This window comes from Salvelinus sp. IW2-2015, linkage group LG26 (genome assembly GCF_002910315.2).
Source record: "Salvelinus sp. IW2-2015 linkage group LG26, ASM291031v2, whole genome shotgun sequence".
Classification (NCBI taxonomy): Eukaryota; Metazoa; Chordata; class Actinopteri; order Salmoniformes; family Salmonidae; genus Salvelinus; species Salvelinus sp. IW2-2015.
In genome coordinates this window covers 4,824,144-4,848,795 of record NC_036866.1, presented here as the reverse complement: position 1 = coordinate 4,848,795, position 24,652 = coordinate 4,824,144, and the positions used below count along the sequence as shown (strand labels likewise).

Below are 24,652 nucleotides of genomic sequence, written 5' to 3'. Positions count from 1 at the left end.
CCAGATAGGCTAGTTGAGAACAAGTTCTCATTTACAACTGCGACCTGGCCAAGATAAAGCAAAGCAGTTCGACACATACAACAACGCAGAGTTAAACATGGAATAAACAAACATACAGTCAATAATACAGTAGAGAAAGTATATATACAGTGTGTGCAAATGAGGAAAGGGGGTAAGGCAATAAATAGGCCATGGTGGCAAAGTAATTACAATATACCAATTAAACTCTGGAGTGATAGATGTGCAGAAGATGAATGTGCAAATAGAGATACTGGGGTGCAAAGGAGCAAGATAAATAAATAAATACAGTATGGGGATGAGGTAGTTGGATGGGCTATTTACAGATGGGCTATGTAAAGGTGCAGTGATCTGTGAGCTGCTCTGACAGCTGGTGCTTAAAGCTAGTGAGGGAGATATGAGTCTCAGCTCTTCAGTGATTTTTGCAGTTTGTTCCAGTCATTAGCAGCAGAGAACTGGAAGGAAAGGCAGCCAAACCAGGAATTGGCTTTGGGGGTGACCAGTGAGATATACCTGCTGGAGCGCGTGTGTAGTAGTAACATAAGACAGCTGAACATTAAAGTAGCGAGCCACATGTTCACGTTGATCATGAGACTGTGGTAATGGAGATATACTAGGGGACGTTCTGGCCCTCTTATTTTCTCCATTGTGCTGACAGACTGACCAGACACATACCAGAGAAATATGCCTAAGGYAACTGGATGCTAATGGTAGAAGAGACATATAGTCTGACAATTCCAATAAGACACATACCAGAGAAATATGCCTAAGGCAACTGGACACTAATGATAAGAAGAGACATAAAGTCTGCCAATTCCAATAAGGACATACCAGAGAGGCGCCTGGAGCAGTTGGACACACTAAGCATGGGGTCTGTTGACACACTGGGATAGAGGGTCCGGCCACCATTATAAACTGATTGAAGGCAGATGGTGGTGAATGACTTCATAGGGGATGGACATAATACTATGTGTGTATAAATATAGGAAATGGACTTCTGGGAGGTGTGGGTTCCGCGGGGTGGGTTCCGCGGGGTGGGTTCCGCGGGGTGTGTTCCGCGGGGTGTGTTCCGCGGGGTGAGTTCCGCGGGGACATGCCAGTTGGCTGTACAGTTGTAATAAAGAGCATGTTTGAATTTACAAGTTCTGATAAGCGTTGTATTTGAAATGATTTTCCACGACACGTGCTACGGGTGGGTGCTGCTATAGTGACCAGTGAGCTGAGATAAGGCAGGGCTTTACCTAGCAGAGACTTGTAGATGACCTGGAGCCAGTGGGTTTGGTGACGAGTATGAAGCGAGGGCCAGCCAACGAGAACGTACAGGTCGCAGTGGTGGGTAGTATATGGGGCTTTGGTGACAAAACGAATGGCACTGTGATGGACTGCATCCAATTTGTTGAGTAGAGTGTTGGAGGCTATTTTGTAAATGACATCGCTGAAGTCGAGGATCGGTAGGATGGTCAGTTTTACGAGGGTATGTTTGGCAGCATGAGTGAAGGATGCTTTGTTTCGAAATAGGAAGCCGATTCTAGATTTAAATTTGGATTGGAGATGCTTAATGTGAGTCTGGAAGGAGAGTTTACAGTCTAGCCAGACACCTAGGTATTTGTAGTTGTCCACATATTCTAAGTCAGAACTATCCAGAGTAGTGATGTTGGATGGGCGGGCAGCGATCGGTTGAAGAGCATGCATTTAGTTTTACTTGCATTTAAGAGCAGTTGGAGACCACGGAAGGAGAGTTGTATGGCATTGATGCTCGTCTGGAGGTTAGTTAACACAGTGTCCAAAGAAGGGCCAGAAGTATACAGAATGGTGTGGTCTGCGTAGAGGTGGATCAGAGAATCACCAGCAGCAAGAGCGACATCATTGATGTATACAGAGAAGAGAGTTGGCCCGAGAATTGAACCCTGTGGCACCTCCATAGAGACTGCCAGAGGTCCGGACAACAGGCCCTCCGATTTGACACACTGAACTCTATCAGAGAAGTAGTTGGTGTGCCAGGCGAGGCAGTCATTTGAGAAACCAAGGCTGTTGAGTCTGCCGATAAGAATGTGGTGATTGACAGAGTCGAAAGCCTTGGCCAGGTCGATGACGGTTATGATATCATTTAGGACCTTGAGTGTGGCTGAGGTGCACCCATGACCAGTTCGGAAACCAGATTGCATAGCGGAGAAGGTACAGTGGGATTCAAAATGGTCTGTAATCTGTTTGTTAACTTGGCTTTCGAAGACCTTAGAAAGGCAGGGTAAAATAGATATATGTCTGTAGCAGTTTGGGTCTAGAGTGTCTTCCCCTTTGAAGAGGGGGATGATCGCGGCAGCTTTCCAATCTTTGGGAATCTCAGACGATATGAAAGAAAGGTTGAACAGGCTAGTAATAGGGGTTGCAACAATTTCGGAGAGGGTCCAGATTGTCTAGCCTGGCTGATTTGTAGGGGTCCAGATTTTGCAGCTCTTTCAGAACATCAGCTATCTGGATTTGGGTGAAGGAGAAATGGAGTTGGCTTGGGCGAGTTTCTGTGGGGGGTGCAGGGCAGTTGACCAGGGTAAGGATAGCCAGGTGGAAAGAATGGCCAGCAATAGAAAATTGCTTATTGAAATTCTCAATTATAGTGGATATATTGGTGGGGACAGTGTTTCCTAGCCCCAGTGCAGTGGGGTGCTGGGAGGAGGTGCTCTTATTCTCCATGGACTTTACTGTGTCCCAGAACTTTTTTGAGTTTGTGCTACAGGATGCAAATTTCTGTTTGAAAAAGCTAGCCTTAGCTTTCCTAACTGCCTGTGTATATTGGTTCCTAACTTCCCTGAAAATGTGCATATCACAGGGGCTATTCGATGCTAATGCAGTATGCCACGGGCTGTTTTTGTGCTGGTCAAGGGCAGTCAGGTCTGGAGTGAACCAAGGGCTATATCTGTTCCTGGTTCAACATTTTTTGAATGGGGCATGCTTATTTAAGATGGTGAGGAAGGCACTTTTAAAGAATAACCAGGCATCCTCTACTGACGGGATGAGGTCAATATCCTTTCAGGATACCCAGGCCAGGTCGATTAGAAAGGCCTGCTTGCTGAAGTGTTTTAGGAAGCGTTTGACAGTGATGAGGGGTGGTCGTTTGACCGCAGACCGATTACGGATGCAGGCAATGAGGCAGTGATCGCTGAGATCCTGGTTGAAAACAGCAGAGGTGTATTTGGAGGGCAAGTTGGTTAGGATGATATCTATGAGGGTGCCCGTTTTTACGGATTTGGGGTTGTACCTGGTAGGTTCATTGATAATTTGTGTGAGATTGAGGGCATCAAGCTTAGATTGTAGGATGGCCGGGGTGTTAAGCATGTCCCAGTTTAGGTTACCTAATAGCACGAGCTCTGAAGATAGATGGGGTGCAATCAATTCACATATGGTGTCCAGGGCACAGCTGGGGTCAGAGGGTGGTCTATAGCAAGCGGCAACAGTGAGAGATTTGTTTCTGGAAAGGTGGATTTTTAAAAGTAGAAGCTCGAATTGTTTGGGTACAGACCTGGATTGTAAGACAGAACTCTGCAGGCTATTTCTGYAGTAGATTGCAACTCTGCCACCTTTTGCAGTTCTATCTTGTCAGAAAATGTTATAGTTAGGGATGGAAATTTCAGGGGTTTTGGTGGACTTCCTAACCAGGATTCAGACACGGCAAGGACATCCGGGTTGGCAGAGTGTTCTAAAACAGTGAATAAAACAAACTTAGGGAGGAGGCTTCTAATGTTAACATGCATGAAACCAAGGCTTTTACGGTTACAGAAGTCAACAAATGAGAGCACCTGGGGAATAGGAGTGGAGATATGCACTGTAGGGAAGTGCCACGACCAAGGCTCGAGAAGTTACATACTTATCAAGGTTTCCAAGAGAAGAATAAATTTTAAGTCCAGTTGGCGTTTATTACAGTCAGTAAAAGCTGAGTGTTGGAATTATTAAAAAACTGTTTTGTAGACCATCACAGATTGTGCTGTCATTTTGCACATTCTAAAGTTCAAACAAACAGTAACAGAATACCTGAATACTTCTCTGCATGCTTTAGTGCCTAGCAAGCCAAGACCGCTGGACTTGGTGTATGTAGGAGCAATTTATTTTTGTGAATAGGGTGGTGAACCTAATAAAGTGGCAACTGAGTGTAGAGCCTGGTTGAAGTCCTAGTGTTAATGGTTAGTGCCAGTAGATTGCAGAGGGGTTCACATACAGTTCAGAGGCAAATCATAATGTATACATTTGGCCCCAAAACCAAACCAAATGTACCGTCTACTTCTTATATTAGTGCTTTTTTTTGTTATCCACCCTCTGGTATCTTTCAATACCCATGCTAATATATATATACATATATATGTATATATAGTAAAAATGTGTGTTATGGTTCACTCTTAGTTTTCCTTATCTCCGCCGTGGAATGTCCATGTTGATCCTCTTGGTTCTCATTATCCATCCACCTGTCTTCTTTGTTAGTCAGGCCTGACCCCTTCATCCCGTAGTTTCTTCCTGTAATCTAATTTAATATGACTGAAGATGCAGAATTTTCTGTCAGGCCCCTTCTAATAAGGTATAACAGACTCGTTAGAACTTTGACCACACGCCCTCTATCAAATCAAAACTGGAATTTTTCGTCAACAAAGGTTGTAAAAGTATGCTAGACATTTATAGAATAAATCATACCTAGTTTGATGTTTCTGTTACAAACAGTGAATTAGTTAATGATTTATACCGCTTTAAAATAGCATTTTATAGATTTTATGTATTTCTATCAAGTCAAAACGGGAATTTTTCCTCAAAACAAAGGTCGTAAAAGTATGCTAGACATTTATAGAATACATCATATCTAGCTTGATGATTCTGTGACAACCAACCTAGGACACCCGTAGACAGTGTACTTCGCCCACGCCTGTCGGGCACTGCTTTCCTGCAGTTCTGGTAACCACGAGGGCAGGTGATCGGCAGCCCGGAGCGAAGGACACTACTAACTTGTTAGCTAGCTAGGACTCCGGTAGACCATGTCCTTCGCCCCCGAAAAACTCAGATAATATTGTTATTTCCCTTTTGACACACATTTTAATCGCATAGAAAATCAGGGGAAATCGCGAATATCAAGTATCACGCAAGCGTGAAGATGGTGTGTTCAGAACCAATGGGATGCTCGATAGGGGGCGTTTCTGTAGATGCATGAAAAACTACATGTAAGGAACGCCCCGAATTGCGGGCCGCAATCACACATTATATATGTTTATGATACATGGAACGTTTCCCCATTTAGCATTATCACATTAGTTTAGAAAGTCTGTTGTTCAAGGTGGATAGCTTTATAGGCGTCATAGACAGAATGGATAACTATAAACAACTTGTTTTTGGAGCAAAGCCGAAATGGACAGTGATTCTGACAGCCACAGCATGCGGTGCAAGTGCCTTGGTCCTTTTGCTGAAATGGTTTGGACACCAACAGTCGTGGAAGAAAATTCAGAAAGCAAAAGTGCGAAGAGAAAAGTCGCTGCAACGAGCAGAGCATGCTGTCTGTCAGTTCAACGAGTCGGTAAGTTTGACTAATTTAGCGAAAATTTGCTCGAGAACCCAAGGGTGGATTCTGCCTCTATGAATAGGCTAAGCGAAAGCTAGCTAACAACGTCAGTGAATGAACATTCAACACGGCTGATTAGTCAGACACAGCTGTGACTCGAACGTGCTGTTCATACTCTCCTTCTTTGAATCCCATGTCAGCACCCTGAGACAGACACCTCTCTCATCCTCTCACTGTCCCTGGCTGAGCTGTCCAAACAACTGAAGGATGGAGCACTAACTCCACAAGCTGTGTTCCACTCATACATGGAAAAGGTCATGCACAATCCAATCAACACCCCCAGTATTCACATATAGCTTATACCAACTATTTCTAATGTGCATGTTGTGGAATTTTGTGGACTGCATCATTTTTATAAAATATAGTTTTGTTTTCATTGCAAGCATTGGTGACCTAGTTTTGTTCCTGCTGGCCCATGTTGACTCTAATGGTTCCCACAGTTGTGTGGAAGTTGGCTGGATGTCCTTTGGGTGGTGGACCTTTCTTGATACACATGGGAAACTGTTGAGCGTAAAAGCCCCAGCAGCGTTGCAGTTCTTGAGACAAACCGGTTTGCCTGGCACCTACTACCATACCCATTCAAAGGCACTTAAATCTTTTGTCTTGCCCATTCACCCTCTGGCACACACTTAAAAATCCTTCGTTAACCTGACTCCTCCTCTTCATCTACACTGATTGAAGTGGATTTAACAAGGGACATCAATAAGGGATCATAGCTTTCACCTGGTCAGTCTGTCATGGAAAGAGCAGGTGTTTCAAATGTTTTGTACACAGTTTATGATGACATGCCTGGATCATTTCTGCAGTGTTTACAAAACAAATGCAGCTGTATTGTATAAAACAATGCATGTTGTTGTATTGAAGGCCCATCACCTATTAGGCAACATTTATTGTGGTGTGATAATCAATCTAGCCTGGTCCCAGATCTGTTTGGGATCTGTTTGTGCTCTTGTTACCATGACCATAGGAGTTGACAAGACAACACAAACAGATCTGAGACCACGCTACTAGGCCTATCAATCTACTAAAGCAGTCCCATTGATTTRTCCCATGCTGTTTCCCCACAGACCTTGGAGGTGAATAGGAGACTGAACTGTTGCACTGAGATCCTGCTGGAAAGTTGGGATCAGCTGGAGGATATTGACTCTCACAAGGATGGTCTCCTTTATGGGGTCCCTGTCAGCATCAAGGAAAATATTGGATACAAGGTAGTGTTGATTAGGTGTCATTTCAGTGTGTTTCATTGCCCTTTTCCCCTGTACCTAGGCCTAGTCCTGGACTAAAACATTTTTAAATGGAGATTCTCCATAGAGTATGCTTTTTAGGACTAGGCTTAATCTGTGTCCAGGAAGATGCTCCATGGTAGGCCTGTCTGTAACATATGTTTGTTCGCTTCTAGTTGACTCTCTCGTGACATAAGCCCAATCGGTAACATGGTTCTGGGTTCAGAGTTTGTGCTTCTATACTGAAAGAAAATATAAATGCAACATGTAAAGTGTTGGTGCCATGTTTCATGAGCTGAAATTGCATACGTTGCATTGCATACATTTTCCATATGCACAAAATGCTAATTTCTCTCACATTTTGTGTACAAATTTGTTTACATCCCTGTTAGTGAACATTTATTTTATGCCAAGATAATCCATCCACCTGACAGGCGTGGCCTATCAAGAAGCTGATTTAACAGTCATGTGAAATCCATAGATTAGGGCCTAATTCATTTATTTAAATTGACTGATTTCCTTATATGAACTGTAACTCAGTAAAATCATTGTAATTGTTTCTTGTTGCATTACTATTTTTGTTCAGTATAGTTGAATCTCTCGTGACAATAGCCCTACCGGTAACATGGTTCAGAGATGTGCACGTCTACTGAAATAGATTTTTCTTTTTTACATGAATGATTTCATTGTTTTAGTTTTTCCTCCTGTTTTTGTGTTTAGGGTCATGACTCTACGTGTGGCGTAATCTGTAAATTGGACCTGCCCGCCACAGGGGACAGTGTGCTAGTTGAAGTGTTGAAGAGACAAGGCGCCATTCCCTTCGTCAAGACCAACGTGCCCCAAGGCCTGCTAAAGTAAATAGTTATTTTAGACTTGTGAATGCAACACATGAGATTCAGAATATTATTTGGATCCCAAACAATGTCAACTGGTGATGGATCGCCACATACACTTGAACTACATTGACACACTGTAGTAGGTGAGACGTGCCAGTTGCACCACAGTAAGCCATGTAATTTAGTGCAAGAGCTTTGACTTGAGTAATGTGAATGAGGAATGTGTGGACGTGGTCCTCGTCGAAGCCCTAAGACCAGGCTAGTCCGCACCCAGAGTTAAGGTGGTTGGTCATCCCATGTGTCATGTGAGAAAGCAGTCCTTTAAATATGTCCTAAAAATAAGTTTATTGTCCTCATTTCCAGCTTTGACTGTGGTAACCCTATCTATGGGCTGACTCTGAACCCCCACAACCCCCAGAAGACGTCAGGGGGCTCGTCGGGCGGGGAAGGGGCACTGATCGGAGGAGGGGGCTCGGTTCTGGGCATAGGGTCCGACATCGGGGGCAGCATCCGCATCCCATCATCCTTCTGTGGGATCTGTGGCTTCAAGCCCACGGCCAACAGGCTGAGGTGGGTGGGTGTGTTATTGGGTCTGTTACTCTTAGTATGTCTGTCAGTGTTCCTTAGTGTTTCTATCAAATGTATCTGTTAGTGAATCTGTGTGTCTCATGGTGACTTGGCCTAACATGTTATCTTTTACAATGCTCATAACCTTGAGCACAGTTCAAAGAAAGAGTACATCACAAGACTCCCAGGCTTGGTTAGATATTGACCCGATGGGCTTGGTTAGATGTTAGATATTGACCCGATGGGCTTGGTTAGATGTTAGATATTGACCCGATGGGCTTGGTTAGATTTTAGATATTGACCCGATGGGCTTGGTTAGATGTTAGATATTGACCCGATGGGCTTGGTTAGATGTTAGATATTGACTCGCGATGGGCTTGGTTAGATGTTAGATATTGACCCGATGGGCTTGGTTAGATGTTAGATTTGGACCCGATGGGCTTGGTTAGATTAGATATTGACCCGATGGGCTTGGTTAGATGTTAGATATTGACCCGATGGGCTTGGTTAGATGTTAGATATTGACCCCGATGGCTTGGTTAGATGTTAGATATTGACCCGATGGGCTGGTTAGATGTTAGATAATTGACCCGATGGGCTTGGTTAGATGTTAGATATTGACCCGATGGGCTTAGTTAGATGTTAGATATTGACCCGATGGGCTTGGTTAGATGTTAGATATTGACTCCGATGGGCTTGGTTAGATGTTAGATATTGACCCGATGGGCTTGGTTAGATGTTAGATATTGAACCCGATGGGCTTGGTTAGATGTTAGATATTGACCCGATGGGCTTGGTTAGATGTTAGATATTGACCCGATGGGCTTGGTTAGATGTTAGATATTGACCCGATGGGCTTGTTGTTAGATGTTAGATATTGACCCCGATGGGCTTGGTTAGATGTTAGATATTGACCCGATGGCTTGGTTAGATGTTAGATATTGACCCCGATGGGCTTGGTTAGATGTTAGATATTGACCCGATGGGCTTGGTTAGATGTTAGATATTGACCCGATGGGCTTGGTTAGATGTTAGATATTGACCCGATGGGCTTTGGTTAGATGTTAGATAATATTTGACCCGATGGGCTTGGTTAGATGTTAGATATTGACCCGATGGGCTTGGTTAGATGTTAGATATTGACTGATTTTCTCTGTTCCTTTTAAAAACAAAAAAAATGTAGTTTGCGAGGTGCTAGCTCCTGTGTCCGGGGCCAAAAGTCAGGTACGGCTCAAACATTAAACTTTTATCCCTGCTCATGCATAGTAAATAAATTGATAACATTTTGCTTGACCCCTCTGCCAGTCCTTCATAAGGTCTACAAAAAAGCATTTTCAAAAGAAAAGTGAGCACTGCTTTGATTCTGCGGAAAATATAGTAATTATTTCCAAAGGGTGCTTAATGCATTATATACAGTAACTCTGGTATAGTAACGACATGATAACTAATGGTATTGTTAGCTTTTAGTGATTGACTTTCCACTGTCATGATGACCCAAGTTGTTTGTGTTGTGCTTGTTCCAGTGCTGTCGTCCCTTGGGCCCATGGCAAGAGACGTCGACAGCCTGGCTCTCTGTATGCATGCTCTGCTCTGTGACCACATGTTCATCCTGGACCCCACGGTACCACCCATCCCATTCAACCAACAGGTGGGTTCTCTATCATAGGGAGTTTCCCCCAGATGCTGGTCTTGGGTCAGTTTTGCATTTTCCCCACTAATGGTTACGGTTAGGATTGTGGGAGATGATCCGTACATAGGCTCCAGGGTGAAGTTTCTCTTATCATAGAATACATATCATTAGCTAGGTTTCCATCCAATTGGTGACAGATTTTCATGTGAATCGTGTAAAATCTGTATAAAAACAAAACGTGCATTTTCCCCACCAGGGATTTGTTTACATCAAATTGACTTGTTGTGGATAAAAGGCTGTGTGTGGTGACGTAGTGCACATAACTACCTTGTGCGGTTAAATTCCCATGTACCGAATACATTTTTTAAGTTTTATTTATTTAACCTTTTATTTAACTAGGCAAGTCATTTAAGAAGAAAAAATATTATTTACAATGACGGCCTACCAAAAGGCCTCCTGCGGGGACGGGGGCTGGGATAAAAAAATAAATATATATATATTAGGACAAAATACACGTCACGACAAGAGACAACACTACATAAAGAGAGACATGACAACACAGCATGGTAGCAACACAACATGGTAGCAGCATAACATGGTACAAACATTATTGGGCACAGACTACAGCACAAAGGGCAAGAAGGTAGAGACAACAATACATCACGCAAAGCAGCCACAACTGTCAGTAAGTGTCCATGATTGAGTCTTTGAATGAAGAGATTGAGATAAAACTTTCCAGTTTGAGTGTTTGTTGCAGCTCGTTCCAGTCGCTAGCTGCAGCGAACTGAAAGAGGAGCGACCCAGGGATGTGTGTGCTTTGGGGACCTTCAGCAGAAAGTGACTGGCAGAACGGGTGTTGTATGTGGAGGATGAGGACTGCAGTAGATACAGTTGAAGTCGGGAGTTTAGAATCAAGGGCGGTTGTGGCATCATTGAGGACCTTTAAGGTTGCAGTGACACATCCATAACCTGAGCGGAAACCAGATTGCATACCAGAGAGGATACTATAGACATCAAGAAAGCCAATCAGTTGATTATTGACAAGTTTTCCCACCACTTTTGATAAACAGGGCGAAATAGGCCTATAACAGTTAGGATCAGCCTGATCTCCCCTTTAAATAAAGGACGCACGGTGGCTGCCTTCCAAGCAATAGGAACCTCCCCAGAAAGGAGAGACAGGCGTGGCAATGATAGGGGTAGCAACCGTAAAGAAGAAATGGTCTAAACCATCTGACTCAGTTGTTTTTTTGGCGTCAAGTTTCAGGAGCTCCTTTAGCACCTCGGACTCAGTGACTGTCTGCAGGGAGAAACTTTGTAGCGGGGTAGGGGAAAAAGAGGGAGAAGCATCGGGGATAGTTGCATTAGAAGGGTTGGGAGATGTGGAAATGTTGGATGGGCATGGAGGCATGGCTGAGTCAAGTAGGAATCCTGACTTAATGAAGTGGTGATTTAAAGAGCTCAGCCATGTGCTTCTTGTCTGTAACAACCACATCAATATTAAGGTACATGGGCAGCTGTGAGGAGGAGGGTTTATTATCCAGGTCTTTAACAGTTTTCCAGAACTTCTTGGGGTTAGACCCACAGAGAGAGAGAACTGCTCCTTAAAGTAACTAACTTTGGCCTTCCGGATAGCCTGAGTGCACTTATTTCTAATTTCCCTGAACGAGAGCCAGTCAGCCTGAGTATGCGTGTGCCGAGCCTTTTGCCAAATGCAATTATTGAGGTGGAGTAACTCTGCAAGATCACGGTTGAACCAGGGGCCGAACCTGTTTTTAATTCTCATTTATTTTATGGGGCGTGTTTGTTAACAATACCACTGAAAATATAAAAAAAAAGAAGGCCAGTGAGGAGAGGAGGAGGCCAGTTCATGAAGGAAGGCTTGCTCATTCAAGTTTTTTAGCAAGCGTCTATGACAAATCAGGACAGGTTGTTTCACTGAGCAGCCATTACGAAAACAGGCTGTAAAACAGTGATCACTAAGGTCATTTCAGAAAACACCAGACTGACACCTATTATTTGTGAGAGTAACATCAAGGAGAGTAGCCTTTTCTAGGTGTTTGGAGTCATACCTTGTGGGATTGGTAACAATCTGAGAAAGATTTAGGGAGTTCCATTGCTTTAGGACTTGGTCAGGTGGTTTAAGCATATCCCAGTTTAGATCACCTAGCAGAACAAATTCAAACTTAGTGTAAGAGGCCAGGAGAGAGCTTACGGCAGGTAGGGTACAGGCTGGTGCTGATGGAGGACCATAGCACCCAGCAACAGTCAACAAAGAGCTATTTGAAAGTTGAATGCTTAAGCCAGAAAATCAAGTTGTTTGGGGACAGACTTGGTGGAGACAACCGAGCACTGAAGGTGATCCTTGGTAAAGATCGCCACTCCCCCACCTACGGAAGATCTGTCTTGCTGAGAAAGGTTATAACCAGAAAGGTTGACAACAGTATTCAAAACTTCCTTAACCACGTCTCAGTAACGACCAACACATAAAGATTGGAGCTGTGAACCCACACTTTCAATTGATCCATTTTAGGTAATAAGGTTCTAGTGTTAACGTGCAGAAAACCCAGGCTTTTACGAGAGCAGAAATCAGTGAAGCAGATATCAGAGAACAAGTCAGAATTGGGGCTAGCAACAGTAGATGGGGCAGGGTGTACGTGCACATTTCCAGTTATCATCAACAGTAATACCATCAAGGCACGGCATAGGACAGGGAGAGCTCTGCAGTGCTGATTTATGACATCTGAATGTGCATCAGATGGCAACAAGATCATATTGTACAGCAATTTTATCAGGTAACATGAATACAAAGCTGGCGAGAGATGGTTAGAATAGGAAGGGAGGCCAAAAGTCAGTGTAACCAATAGAGAGTCAGAGTCCCGAGTGTGGGAACAAACAGTCTGTCTCACGGTTGGGAAAATAAAATTTGTAGTCAACAAAGCATGCAGGAGTCATGAGGCAAATGGCAAAATGCGCAAGAAAAAAATAAATATATAACCATTTGGGGGTAGCCATTGTAAGTCAGAGTCACTCGCCCCAGCAGTGCGTGTGTGCTGGATGCGAGAGAAAGCTCAGGTGGGAGTGTGGTGGGGGTACCTGTACCAGGAAGGGGGAGACGGGCCAGGACAGACTGGGAACAGATCGCCCGGTGGAATCCAAGCAGCGGTGCAGCAGGCAACGGGAGTAGGTGTCACACCCACTTGGGAGAAGCTTTTATTTCCGGAGGCAGATTTATTGTAGAAAATGCCAGTGGATGGTCTTTAAACAGCAGGAGGGGCCTTCAAATGGGACTCCTGCCACTTGTTGGGCCCAAAGGCATCGACACCTTTCACTTCACACCTCGGTGCTAATTGAAGTTGTATCTGGTCTGTCCTAGCGAGCCTGGCAGCCTTAACTCCGCATTCATTGTACTGTACTTTTTCTTCTTGGCGTTCAAAATAGCATCAAACCGAACACTACTCCAGGTTGGATGGTGTCCTCAGGTCTCTGCTGTTTGTTTGCCAGAGCACCCTCTGTATAGCTTGGAAAAAGGAAACCTTGGTAGCAGTAATCTCTCCGGTCAATTTTGGCCAAAATWAGGTTGTAGGTTTGGAGTTTTGATCTGGAGCGAAGGCCATGTTGTAGCATCCTGCATATGTACCTGCTGAAAAATCCAAGTTTATCTAACTCCAAATCTATCCTTTTGTAAAAAACATGTTGAAAAATGTGAGAGCTCACATGCAGMTGTGTCTCTTTCTCTGGAATACAGAGATGCTACCAAGTTAAATGGGTTTCCATTGCATTTTCAACTCGACAGATGATTTGCCTCACGAAAAAATGTTGCGTTATATAGCGAGTGTACCCACTCTGGTATTGGCATGTGCAGGGTCGGATTGGTCATCAGTTAGACAGCCAAGATCATGGATCGTAAAAAACACAAAGGGTGCCTACAAATGTAGAAAGAGGAACTTCTAYGTTGTCACCTCACACAAAACGTCCTGTTCTTGGGGCGGCTAAAACCATCATTTGGCCAAACAGTAAAGTGCATTGTCCTCATGATTCCTGTAATGAAAGTGTCTGCCCTGCCGTTGTGCCCTCGCGGGGGCCTGCTGCTCTGATGAACGAGCCACTCTCCTCTTTCCCCAATGCGCTCTGATCGCTTAACATTTCAAAATGCAATTTCTGAAAAAGCACAGCTTTGGAAGCTTTGTCCACTTGTCCCTGTCGAAGAGAGGAGGGTGTCAGTTTTCTGTAGGTACACTTTTGATGTAGCTCTGAGATATGGAGCGGCATGAGCAAGAAATGCGCACCGGCTATTGGGAGGGCATAGGCCTCATGGGTAGTAACCTACCACTGCAAAGGACATTCAATGTACTGTTGGATGAATACATGGCTACTAGCAGTGRGTATTATATTTAGAGTTGGCAATGTGGGCTGGTGTGTATGAAATGCCAGGGCTAAATTCTTGTCCCAGTCCGCCCCTGGGCACGTGCGCTCTAGCCAACAGCTAGCAGATACACTGAGTGTTCAAAACATTAAGAACACCTTCCTAATATTGAGTTGCACCCCCCCTTCCCCACTTTGCCCTCAGAACAGCCTCAATTAGTATTCCATAGCCAATATGCAGTGGTAATGTATTGGGCCTATGCTTGAATTCCCCTGCCAATATTGCTCTTCTCAGACCATTTTGAAATTATATTTAAACATTTTTGGTATATGATCACACTGGTAATAATTTCTCACTGCCCTTCCGCTCCCCCCCCCTCCGCTGATAAAAAGGAAAGTTTTCCTTCCAACTGATGGCGAAACTGGAGTCGCACTGCATTATTTCTGCCTCATGCACCAATTCATGTTACTCATATGACCAGAGAAAGTTAAATATTCCTTGATTTCAAAAAGACAAAGGCAGATAATAACAATGCAAGCTTATGGAAACACTTTGCTCTACTCATTTATTGAAGCTGCTGTGCTGGTTGTAGTGGAAGTGGGGAGAACGCACCTTTTTTATAGCTTATAAAAGTGTTGAACAAAGTGTTGAATAACAACCTAAACACTTATAAAAACAGTAACTCTTTACGCTATTCTTTGAGTCTCTAGTCATGGTTTAAATTATAAATTTTTTAATCTCACAGTATCAACTTTTCTGTGTGCCCGTGGCTTGTTTTTACAGTCTGGCTCGAGGAAACTGCAGACACCGTGAACTGAGCTATCTGATTGGSCAGCAGTGGGCCTATAGTTGCGCTTGATTTGCTCTCTGGGCCTGCCGCGTATGCGGAGTTCTACCTTCAGACACATGAAATGGATCAAAATGGGAACATGTTGCCTTCCTGACGCTAGGGCTGCTGAATCAAGTGCACCTAACGCCAACAGCGCTAAACGAAAAAATAAATAGGAAATGTTTGGTGAKCGACTACGATTGCCTAGTCGATCGCAATCGACCGGTTGGACAAGTGACATAAATAAGGGATCATTTCATCTGGTCAGTCTATGTCCTAGAAAGATCTGGTGTTCTTAGTCTACATGATGAGATTATTATGGACAAGAGAGCAACATTATTTGTCAAATGGCAGCCACGCATCGATCATCCTGTTACCAGAATAAGACCCTCAATATTTATTGGAAAGGAGCATCAAGCTCATCACCTTGCACTTTCACCACCCTGTGAAGTTTGAAGTTCATCGTAACTTATTTCATCTGTTGTCTAATAAACTGCATGCTTTCCCTACAAGTCGTAGTGGGAGGACCACACGTCATCGCTTGGCTCCAAGTTTACGYCGATATGATGGTTATTCTATAAATATTTGCACATAAGCGCTTACACCGACATTTCTTGCATAATTACTTTTAAAGACACAAAAAGATCCCAYCTTGTCTAGCATATTTTGCTTTGTTGACGTTTGGAAAGTTTAGTGACAAATTATCCGTGCCCATCAGGCCTGTCACAAAAATGTACTTTACTCGTATAAAAAGGTTGGATGGAAACGTGATTTGTGGTCCAATAGATATCCCTAAGGAATATAATGGTAGATCCATATTTTTTAGTATTATACTGAACAAAATATAATCGGAACAATTAATTCATATAAGGAAATCAGTCAATTGAAATGAATTCATTAGGCCCTAATCTATGGATTTCGCATGACAGTGAATACAGATATACATTTGTTGGTCACAGATACCTTTWAAAAAAAGTCAGTATCTGGTGTAACCACCATTTGCCTCATTCAGTGCGACACATCTCCTTCGCGTATAGTTGATCAGGCTGTTGATTGTGGAATGTTTTCCCGCTGTTCGAGGTGGTGGTGGTGGATGAATGGCACGACAATGGGCCTCAGGATCTCATCACGGGATCTCTGCATTCAAATTGCCATCGATAAAATGCAATTGTGTTCAATGTCCGTAGCTTATGTCTGCCCATACCATAACCCCACCACCACCATGGGGCACTCTGTTCACAACGTTGACATCAGCAAATCGCTTGCCCACACAACGCCATACACGTGGTCTGGAGTTGAGGCCGGTTGGACGTACTGTCAAATTCTCCAAAATGACGTAGGTGGCTTATGATAGAGAAATGAACATTCAATTATCTGGCAACAGATCTGGAGGACATTCTGCAGTCAGCATGCCAATGGCTCGCTCCCTCAAYTTCAGACATCTGTGGCATTGTGTTGTGTGACTAGGGCTGTTACGGTGACTGTATTACCGCCACGAGTCATGAAGGCAGTCAAATTCCACTTGACTGTTTAGTTACGGTAATTAGGCTTATCCAAGCTCTGATGCTGCTGATGGTCATTAGTAGCCTACCAAACTTGCTAACTGCCTGGTACTCGGCATCCTATTGTCCCTCTAATCAATCTGACATCAATGCAAATGTATTTGAAAATCTAATCAAACACTTCATGAGAGCCCATGAGCTCATGCTGCGCAACATTTCAATAGGCTATGCAATTGTGCGTGAAAACGGAGTGATGGCCTCTACTGAAAAGAGCTTTCTATAGGCTAGGGCTACTATATTTATTTTTGAACTTTCCTAATATTAAGCGCATTGCTTATATTTACAACAGGATTATAGCCTACCTGGCTGGCATGAAAATAAACCACAGGGAAAGTGTCCTTTTTTGTTGTTGATAATGGTGTTTTTCGCTAATGGAACATTTGCCCTTATAGCCTACTACCATGTGCGCATTGCTTCAAAAGAAAGACCTGATCGTGTGAGTGAGATGAGAGGTGCTTCGGAGCAGGCAGCATTTAGGGAGAAGGGCTGCAGAATGATTTTTTTAGGGGTGTATTATGGCCACACAAAAGGGATGCCACTGGGAAATTCGAGGCATTATCAAGTGCTTCTCAAATTGTGAATGAGAGACTGTACAAAAAAAAACATGGGACCAGCACTTTACATGTTGCGTTTTATATTTCTGTTCAGTATATATTACTATATATTACTATTATGTTTCTGTTCAGTATATATCACTATTATATTTCTGTTCAGTATATATCACTATTATATTTTGTGATGGAAAGTCTTTCTATCTGCTATATTTTTCCTCTGTTCTCCTCCAGGTATACCAGAGCTCCAAGCCCCTGAGGATTGGTTACTATGAGAACGACGGCTATGCCATGGCCTCTCCAAGCATGGGCCGAGCCCTGAGGGAGACCAAGGCGTTGCTGGAGAAAGCAGGGCACACGGTGAGTACCCTCCAGCCCCAGTCTCAGTCTGATCTATTTGTGATAATCCAGATCAGAGCTTGGTTGAACACTTATCAGACAGTGTTGACTTGGACTGCTGAATGACAGAAACATAAAAATAAGCGTAATTTGTTTATAGTTTGATTGATGACTGTATTGATATGTAATTGCAAATTGCATTCCTTTCTCTCCCTCCATCTCTCCATCGTTCGCCATCTCCCCCCCCCCCCCCCCCCCCCCATCTCTCTCTCTCCAGTTGGTTTCCTTCATACCCCCAAGGCTGACCTATGCCATTCATGAGCTGGTTATCAGGGGTCATTTCGGCGACGGATGTACTACCTTGCTTAGCAACCTGTGAGTCAAATTTCCCTGGGTTCTGTTCAGTAAGGCACACTAGCAAAATATTTAGAAACGGAAAAACAAAAATTTGTGTTTCTCATTAGACAAGTCCATGTTGGTGGGCTCCCGAGTAGCGCAGCGGTCTAAGGCGCTGCGTCTCAGTGCTTGAGGCGTCACTACAGACACTCTGGTTTGAATCCAGGCTGTATCACAACAGTCCGTGACTGGTAGTCCCATAGGGCGGAGCTGAATTGTGTAGGTCATCATTGTAAATAAGAATTTGTTCTTAACCGACTTACCTAGTTAAATAAAAATGTTGTTGTTCCCTGTTTCAACCTGTTTACTTCCATTTTGGGCCTAATGACCCTGGTAATCCCAACGAGTTTAGCAAAACTACCCCAATGAACTTCCCTGGGAGTGAAATGATCTATCCAGTACACAAAAATATGTTGTCAATGAAAGAAACTCTGTTATGTGTGTTATTTCAGGAAAGGGGGTCCTGTCGACCCGTGTCTCAGGGTTCAGATTATCCCCTACAATCTGCCTCGCACTGTGAAGAAAATCCTCTCCATTCTCCTCAAGCCTATAGTAAGTGAAGGGGAAGGTTAAAACAGTGACTGGAGAAACCATTCCCCCACCCAATGACTCTTTCACAGTTCTGCGTCATTGTAATTCCTGTTGAGGAGTGCGTCTTTCTATTTCATATTCAATTGATGAAACTGTAGCATCAATGCTTTTATTGTATTACTTATTTTGATTATATTCCACAGGCATTTTTCAATTCCAAATACTTTCTGGGGGTTTAAGGAAATTCAGTATAGAGATATAGGGGTCATACATCCGCCAAATGACGTGCCCTCAGGAGTTAACAGGGGTATAGGGGTGTGAAGAGTAGTTTGCATTTGGTTTAAAGTGCTGGAGAATTTGGTCGCCTGGGAATACTTCTGACACGTTTTCCTCCCTCAGTTTCCCCGCATCGCTGCCTCTCTGGATAGCCTGCGTGGATTTGGGTGAGCTGTCTGATCAGCCCTGTTCTCCAGGTTTCTATCAGTTACATGGTTTATGAAATACAGAAGTAACCATAGTTAGTTACACCATCATTTCCTTTTTCACCAGCTCTGTGCAAGACCTGTGGAGACATCACGTGGATGTGGAAGTAGGTAAACATTTGGTAATCAGTGTGGTTCACATATCAGTCTAGAGGTCAACGAAGTGACTGCCGCATGCGTTATATTTTACAGCGACTGCTGCAGCAGAAGCAAACTCTTTTGTAGGCGACTCATGCGTGTGCACAGTTTTCTTTTTGATTACGTAGGCCATATTAATATTATTTCACACCTTGATATCTTTGTCTATTAAAAATGATCTGTGTTGCATTCGATTGAACAAGTCACAGACAATATTATGTTTGTGTATATACAGTGCATTCAGGAAACTATTCAAACCCCTCAACTTATTCCACCTTTTGTTATGTTAGAGCCTTATTCTAAAATGGTTTAAATAATACTTTTTTTCCTCAACCTACACACAATACCCCATAATGACAAAGCGAAAATACGTAATTTATATATATATTTTATATATTTTTTAACTACTTATTTACATAAGTATTCAGACCCTTTGAAATTGAGCTCAGGTGCATCCTGTTTCCATTGATCATCCTTGAAGTTTGTACAACTTGATTGGAGTCCACCTGTGGTAAATTCAATTGATTGGGCATGATGTGGAAAGGCACACACCTGTCTATATAACGTCCCACATTTGAAAGTGCATGTCAAAGCAAAAACCAAGCCGTGAGGTCGAAGGAACTGTCCGTAGAGCTCCGAGACAGGATTGTGTTGAGGCACAAATCTGGGGAAGGTTACCAAAAAATGTCTGCAGGATTGAAGGTCCCCAAGAACACAAGGCCCTCCTTTCTTAAATGGAAGACGTTTAGAACCATCAAGACTTCCTAGAGCTGGCCGCCCGGCCAAACTGAGCAATCGGGGGAGAAGGGCCTTGGTCAGGGAGAATCAAGATGACCCCGGATGAAAACTTGCTCCAGAGCGCTCAGGACCTTAGACTGGAGTGAGGTTCACCTTCCAACAGGACAACGACCCTAAGCACACAGCCAAGACAACGCAGGAGTGGCTTCGGGACAAGTCTCAATGTCCCTGAGTGGCCCAGCCAGAGCCAGGACTTGAAGCCGATCGAACATCTCTGTGGAGACCTGAAAATAGCTGTGCAGCGACGCTCCCCATCCAACCTGACAGAACTTGAGAGGATCTGCAGAGAAGAATGGGAGAAACTCCACATACAGGTGTGTCAAGCTTGTAGCATCATACCCAAGAAGACTCAAGGCTGAAAGCGCTGCCAAAGGTGCTTCAAATCAAATTGTATTATTCACATGTGCCAGCATCCCGGAGCCGCCTCTTTACTGTTGACATTGAGACTGGTGTTTTGCGGGTACTATTTGATGAAGCTGCCAGTTGAGGACTTGTGAGGCGCCTGTTTCTCAAACTAGACACTCTAATGTACTTGTCCTCTTGCTCAGTTGTGCACTGGGGCCTTCCACTCTTTCTATTCTGGTTAGAGCCAGTTTGCGCTGTTCTGTGAAGGGAGTAGTACACAGCGTTGTACGAGATCTTCAGTTTCTTGGCAATCTCTCGCTTGGAGTAGCCTTCATTTCTCAGAACAAGAATAGACTGACGAGTTTCAGAAGAAAGTTCTCTGTTTCTGGCCATTTTGACCCTGTAATTGAACACACAAATGCTGATACTCCAGATATTCAACTAGTCTAAAGGCTGGTTTTATTGCTTCTTTAAATCAGGACAACAGTCTGTTTCTCAAACGAAGCACTCTAATGTACTTTGTGTACAAATTTGTGCACAAACATCCCTATTATTGAGCATTTCTCTTTTGCCAAGATAACCTGACAGGTGTGACATATCAAGAAGCTGATTAAACCACAGGATCATTACACAGGTGCACCTTGTGCTGGGGACATTAAAAGGCCACTCTAAAATGTGCAGTTTTGTCACACAACCGAATGCCACCGATGTCTCAAGTTTTGAGGGAGCGTGTAATTGGTCTATTGACTGCAAAAATGTCCACCAGAATTGTTGCCAGATAATGTTAATTTCTGTACCATAAGCTGCTTCCAATGTTGTTTTAGAGAATTTAGCAGTATTTCCAACCAGCCTCACAACTGCAGACCACGTGTATGGCGTTGTGTGGGCGAGTGGTTTGCTGATGTGAACAGAGTGCCCTGTGGTGGTGGGGTTATGGTATGGGCAGGCATAAGCTACGGACAATGAACACAATTGCATTTTATCAATGGCAATTTGAATGCTTAGCGATACCGTGACGAGATCCTGAGGCCCATTGTCGTGCCATTCATCCGCCACCGTCCCCTCATGTTTCAGCATGATAATGCACAGCACCATGACGCAAGGATCTGTACACAATTCCTGAAAGCTGAAAATGTCCCAGTTCTTCCATGGCCTGCATACTCACCAGACATGTCACCCGTTGAGCGTGTTTGGGATGCTCTGGATTGATGTGTACGACAGCGTGTTCCAAAATCCAGCATCTTCACACAGCCTTTGAAGAGGAGTGGGACAACATTCCACAGGCCATAATCAACAGCCTGATCAACTCTATGTGAAGGAGATGTGTCGCGCTGCATGGTGCAATGGTGGTTTTCTGATCCACGCCCCTACCTTTATATTAAGGTATCTGAGACCAACAGATGCATATCTGTATTCCCAGTCGTGTGAAATCCATATATTAGGGCCTAATGAATTTATTTCAATTGACTGATTTCCTCATATGAACTGTAACTCAGTCAAATATATGCAATTGTTGCGTTTTATATTTTTGTTCTGTATAACACATCTAGCTTTGGTGAGAAGGCTGTGAGCGTCAATGTTCTGAGGGAATTGTTGCTCTCTATCTCTATCTGTTCTCTAAGGACTACATGCATGAGGTGATTGCAGAGTGGAGGAGATGTGAGCTGGACGTGCTGCTGTGTCCCATGGTTGGTCCAGCCTACATCCATAACTACCCTGGCCAGCTCACCAGTATGTACCCATCTCTGCTCTCTCTGTGGCCAGCTCACCAGTATGTACCCATCTCTGCTCTCTCTGTGGCCAGCTCACCAGTATGTACCCATCTCTGCTCTCTCTGTGGCAAATTAACACCTTATGAAATGAGGTTTGTCTTTTATAGCATAGGAAGTTAACTGTTTTTGCTTAGAGTTGATTTTGTGTTGTCCAAGGCCACTTGTATAATTTACTTCGGAGTCACTCAAAGATTTACTTAACCTTTGGGGTTTGAGACTTTTCTTTTGACTTAATCATGCCATATTTTCCAATGCGAAACAAGATAGTGGTGTGATTAAGTTGTTTCTCTTCTCCATCTCTCTTTCCAGGTACACTCACCTACACCATTATCTACAATCTCCTTAATTTCCCTGCTGGGGTGGTTCCTGTCTCCACGGTTACAGCAGAGGATGAGGAAGAACTCAGGCACTACAAGGGAAACTATGGGGACATGTGGGACAAGCTCTACAAAAAGGTAGCCGGAGTCACAAACTCTTCCTCCTAAAATATTTACAGTACATTTAGCCCTTTCCAAACATATTCACATCTTGACTTGAAGTGGCCATTTTACCCATTGCAGATGGCACAACCTGTATCCTAAGCACATGATACAACACTATGGTCTCATAATTGTTCATTAATGTATGTCTTTATGTAGCTACTAACCTGTGAATCTTAGGCTGCAGTTCCACATGTAACCAGTAGATGGACGTCCTGGTTGTTGTGTTGCAGAGATCAGATCACTGGGCCCATGTTCAAATAGCGTCTCGGAGAAGGAGTGCTGATATAGGATCAGTTTTGCCTTTTAGATTACTAGGGATGGACTGTGGGCAACTTCCTAGATCAGCACTCCTACTCTGATGAAATGATTTATGAGTACATGCCCTGATCTGCACATCATTGGTTGGGACTAACGTTTTTGGGATGCTGTGTGTGTCTACAGGCAGTGACTGGTGGAGTGGGGCTTCCTGTGGCCGTCCAGTGTGTGGCCCTGCCCTGGCAGGATGAGCTCTGTCTGCGATTCATGAGAGAGGTCGAGATGCTGGTCAGAGAGGATAAGACATGAGAGGTCGACGGAGAGGGAGAGAATGGTAACGGGGACCTGTTTGATCAAGCAGTTAAAACTTTTATGTACATAAATGTTACTGGGTTTTAGAAGTAGTAAAAATTCAATATAACATTGTTCTTGTGATGCGAGGTAACTTGAGGAGGCCCCCTGGCCCAGGTAATCCTAAATGTCTAAGAAAGCAGATTGGAGTGAAGACCGATCCAAGTGCACTGAGAAACACTGAGGGTTGTTCTTGGCTGCTATCAGCGCACCAGACCTTTAAATAGGAATTCATCAGTAATTTAAGTACATGGGAAGTAATATTTTCTTACACACTCAAGGAAATTGAAAAATTATGTTTACCTCAGTTGATTAACCCCCCCCCCCCCCCCCACACACACACTTATAATGTAAGGAAACAGTAATGAAGTAAGACATTACTTGGTATTTGTCAACTATAATCAACATATGCATTTATCATTATATAGGAAAATGAGTTTGACTTCTAGCTCTGACTACTGATAGCTACTTTGAGGAAAAGTGTACTTTCTATGCCTGTAATATGTGGTTGTCTCACCTATCTATCTTAAGATGAACGCACTAACTGTGAGTCGCTCTGGATAAGTGTCTGCTAAATGACTAAAATGTAAATGTCTGTTTTTCGTATCTCAAATTAAACAATTATTTAATATAGCCCTCTATGTGATGCCGTTCGTGTGTGCATGCTTTAGGGATGAGCACATTTATCATGTTGAGGTCAAGTGTCTTCCAAACGTGACACCAAAAGCATTACATTGCAGTGCATGTCTGCGTTATAATATTTTCGTTTATGTACATCTCAATAATGCTGTAATTTTTATACGATCAAAGATGACACTTTAAAAAAAATTGCATCAAACAGAATTATTAAAATCATGTGTTGACTGTCATTTTTTTTCATTCAATACCATCAATGGTTGACCATCTTGTTCAATAGTGGGATGTGAGACTGAACCCAGGATAATAGTAACAATCTCTGCCACTCTCCTCCCCAGTCAATCACTAACATTCCTATCCTCTAATATCTCAGCATATGTAGCATGAACAGGCACAGCAATATTAAGGGGAGAAATTGTGCTCCCTCTGCCATTTAAGATATGCGGTACTAGCTTGCGTCTCGCTAACATCAGACACTATAGAAAATGAAGATGCAGTCTGGCTCCGTTACTCACAGGCCATTTCTAATGATGGAGTGGCGTATACTGTATGTCTCTTCCTATCTTTCCCCATCTGTATTTGTGCTAGCACATATCTTCTGCTGTCCTCTCCCCTTTACGCTGAAGTGTTGCCCCTTTTTTGCCATAGCTCTCCTACTTCTACCTTTCCATCTCTCCCTCCCCGTTTCCACCTTTGCTTCCTCCTCTACCCCTAGCTATCTGTACTCTTCCCCCTTCCCCTCTGTCCTATATCCCCTCTTCTTATTATTGTCTCATTTTACCAATTGCCATCTTTGCCCTCCTCGTCTCTCTTCATCTTTGCCCTCCTCGTCCCTCCTCTCTTCATCTTTGCCCTCCTTGTCTCTCCTCTCTTCATCTTTGCCCTCCCCTCTCCATCTTGGTGGCACAGATAATTGTCTGTGAGTGCTTACTGCCTTGCCTCAATAACAGGATGTATCTTT

General features: G+C 43.5%; 1 protein-coding gene across 1 annotated transcript; it reads left to right on the top strand.

Annotated features, from left to right (window-relative positions):
* Nucleotides 1-5,240: 5,240 nt before the first annotated feature.
* Nucleotides 5,241-23,924, top strand: LOC111952283 (fatty-acid amide hydrolase 1-like). The gene is made up of 15 exons (XM_023970835.3): nt 5,241-5,560; nt 5,746-5,859; nt 6,673-6,813; nt 7,549-7,682; nt 8,028-8,234; nt 9,415-9,455; nt 9,755-9,879; nt 17,401-17,526; nt 17,783-17,880; nt 18,354-18,453; nt 18,832-18,875; nt 18,982-19,021; nt 21,818-21,926; nt 22,277-22,422; nt 22,891-23,924. The coding sequence occupies exons 1-15, from the start codon at nt 5,354-5,356 to the stop codon at nt 23,011-23,013; spliced, it is 1,755 nt and encodes a 584-aa protein (XP_023826603.1). The 5' UTR covers nt 5,241-5,353; the 3' UTR covers nt 23,014-23,924.
* Nucleotides 23,925-24,652: the final 728 nt, after the last annotated feature.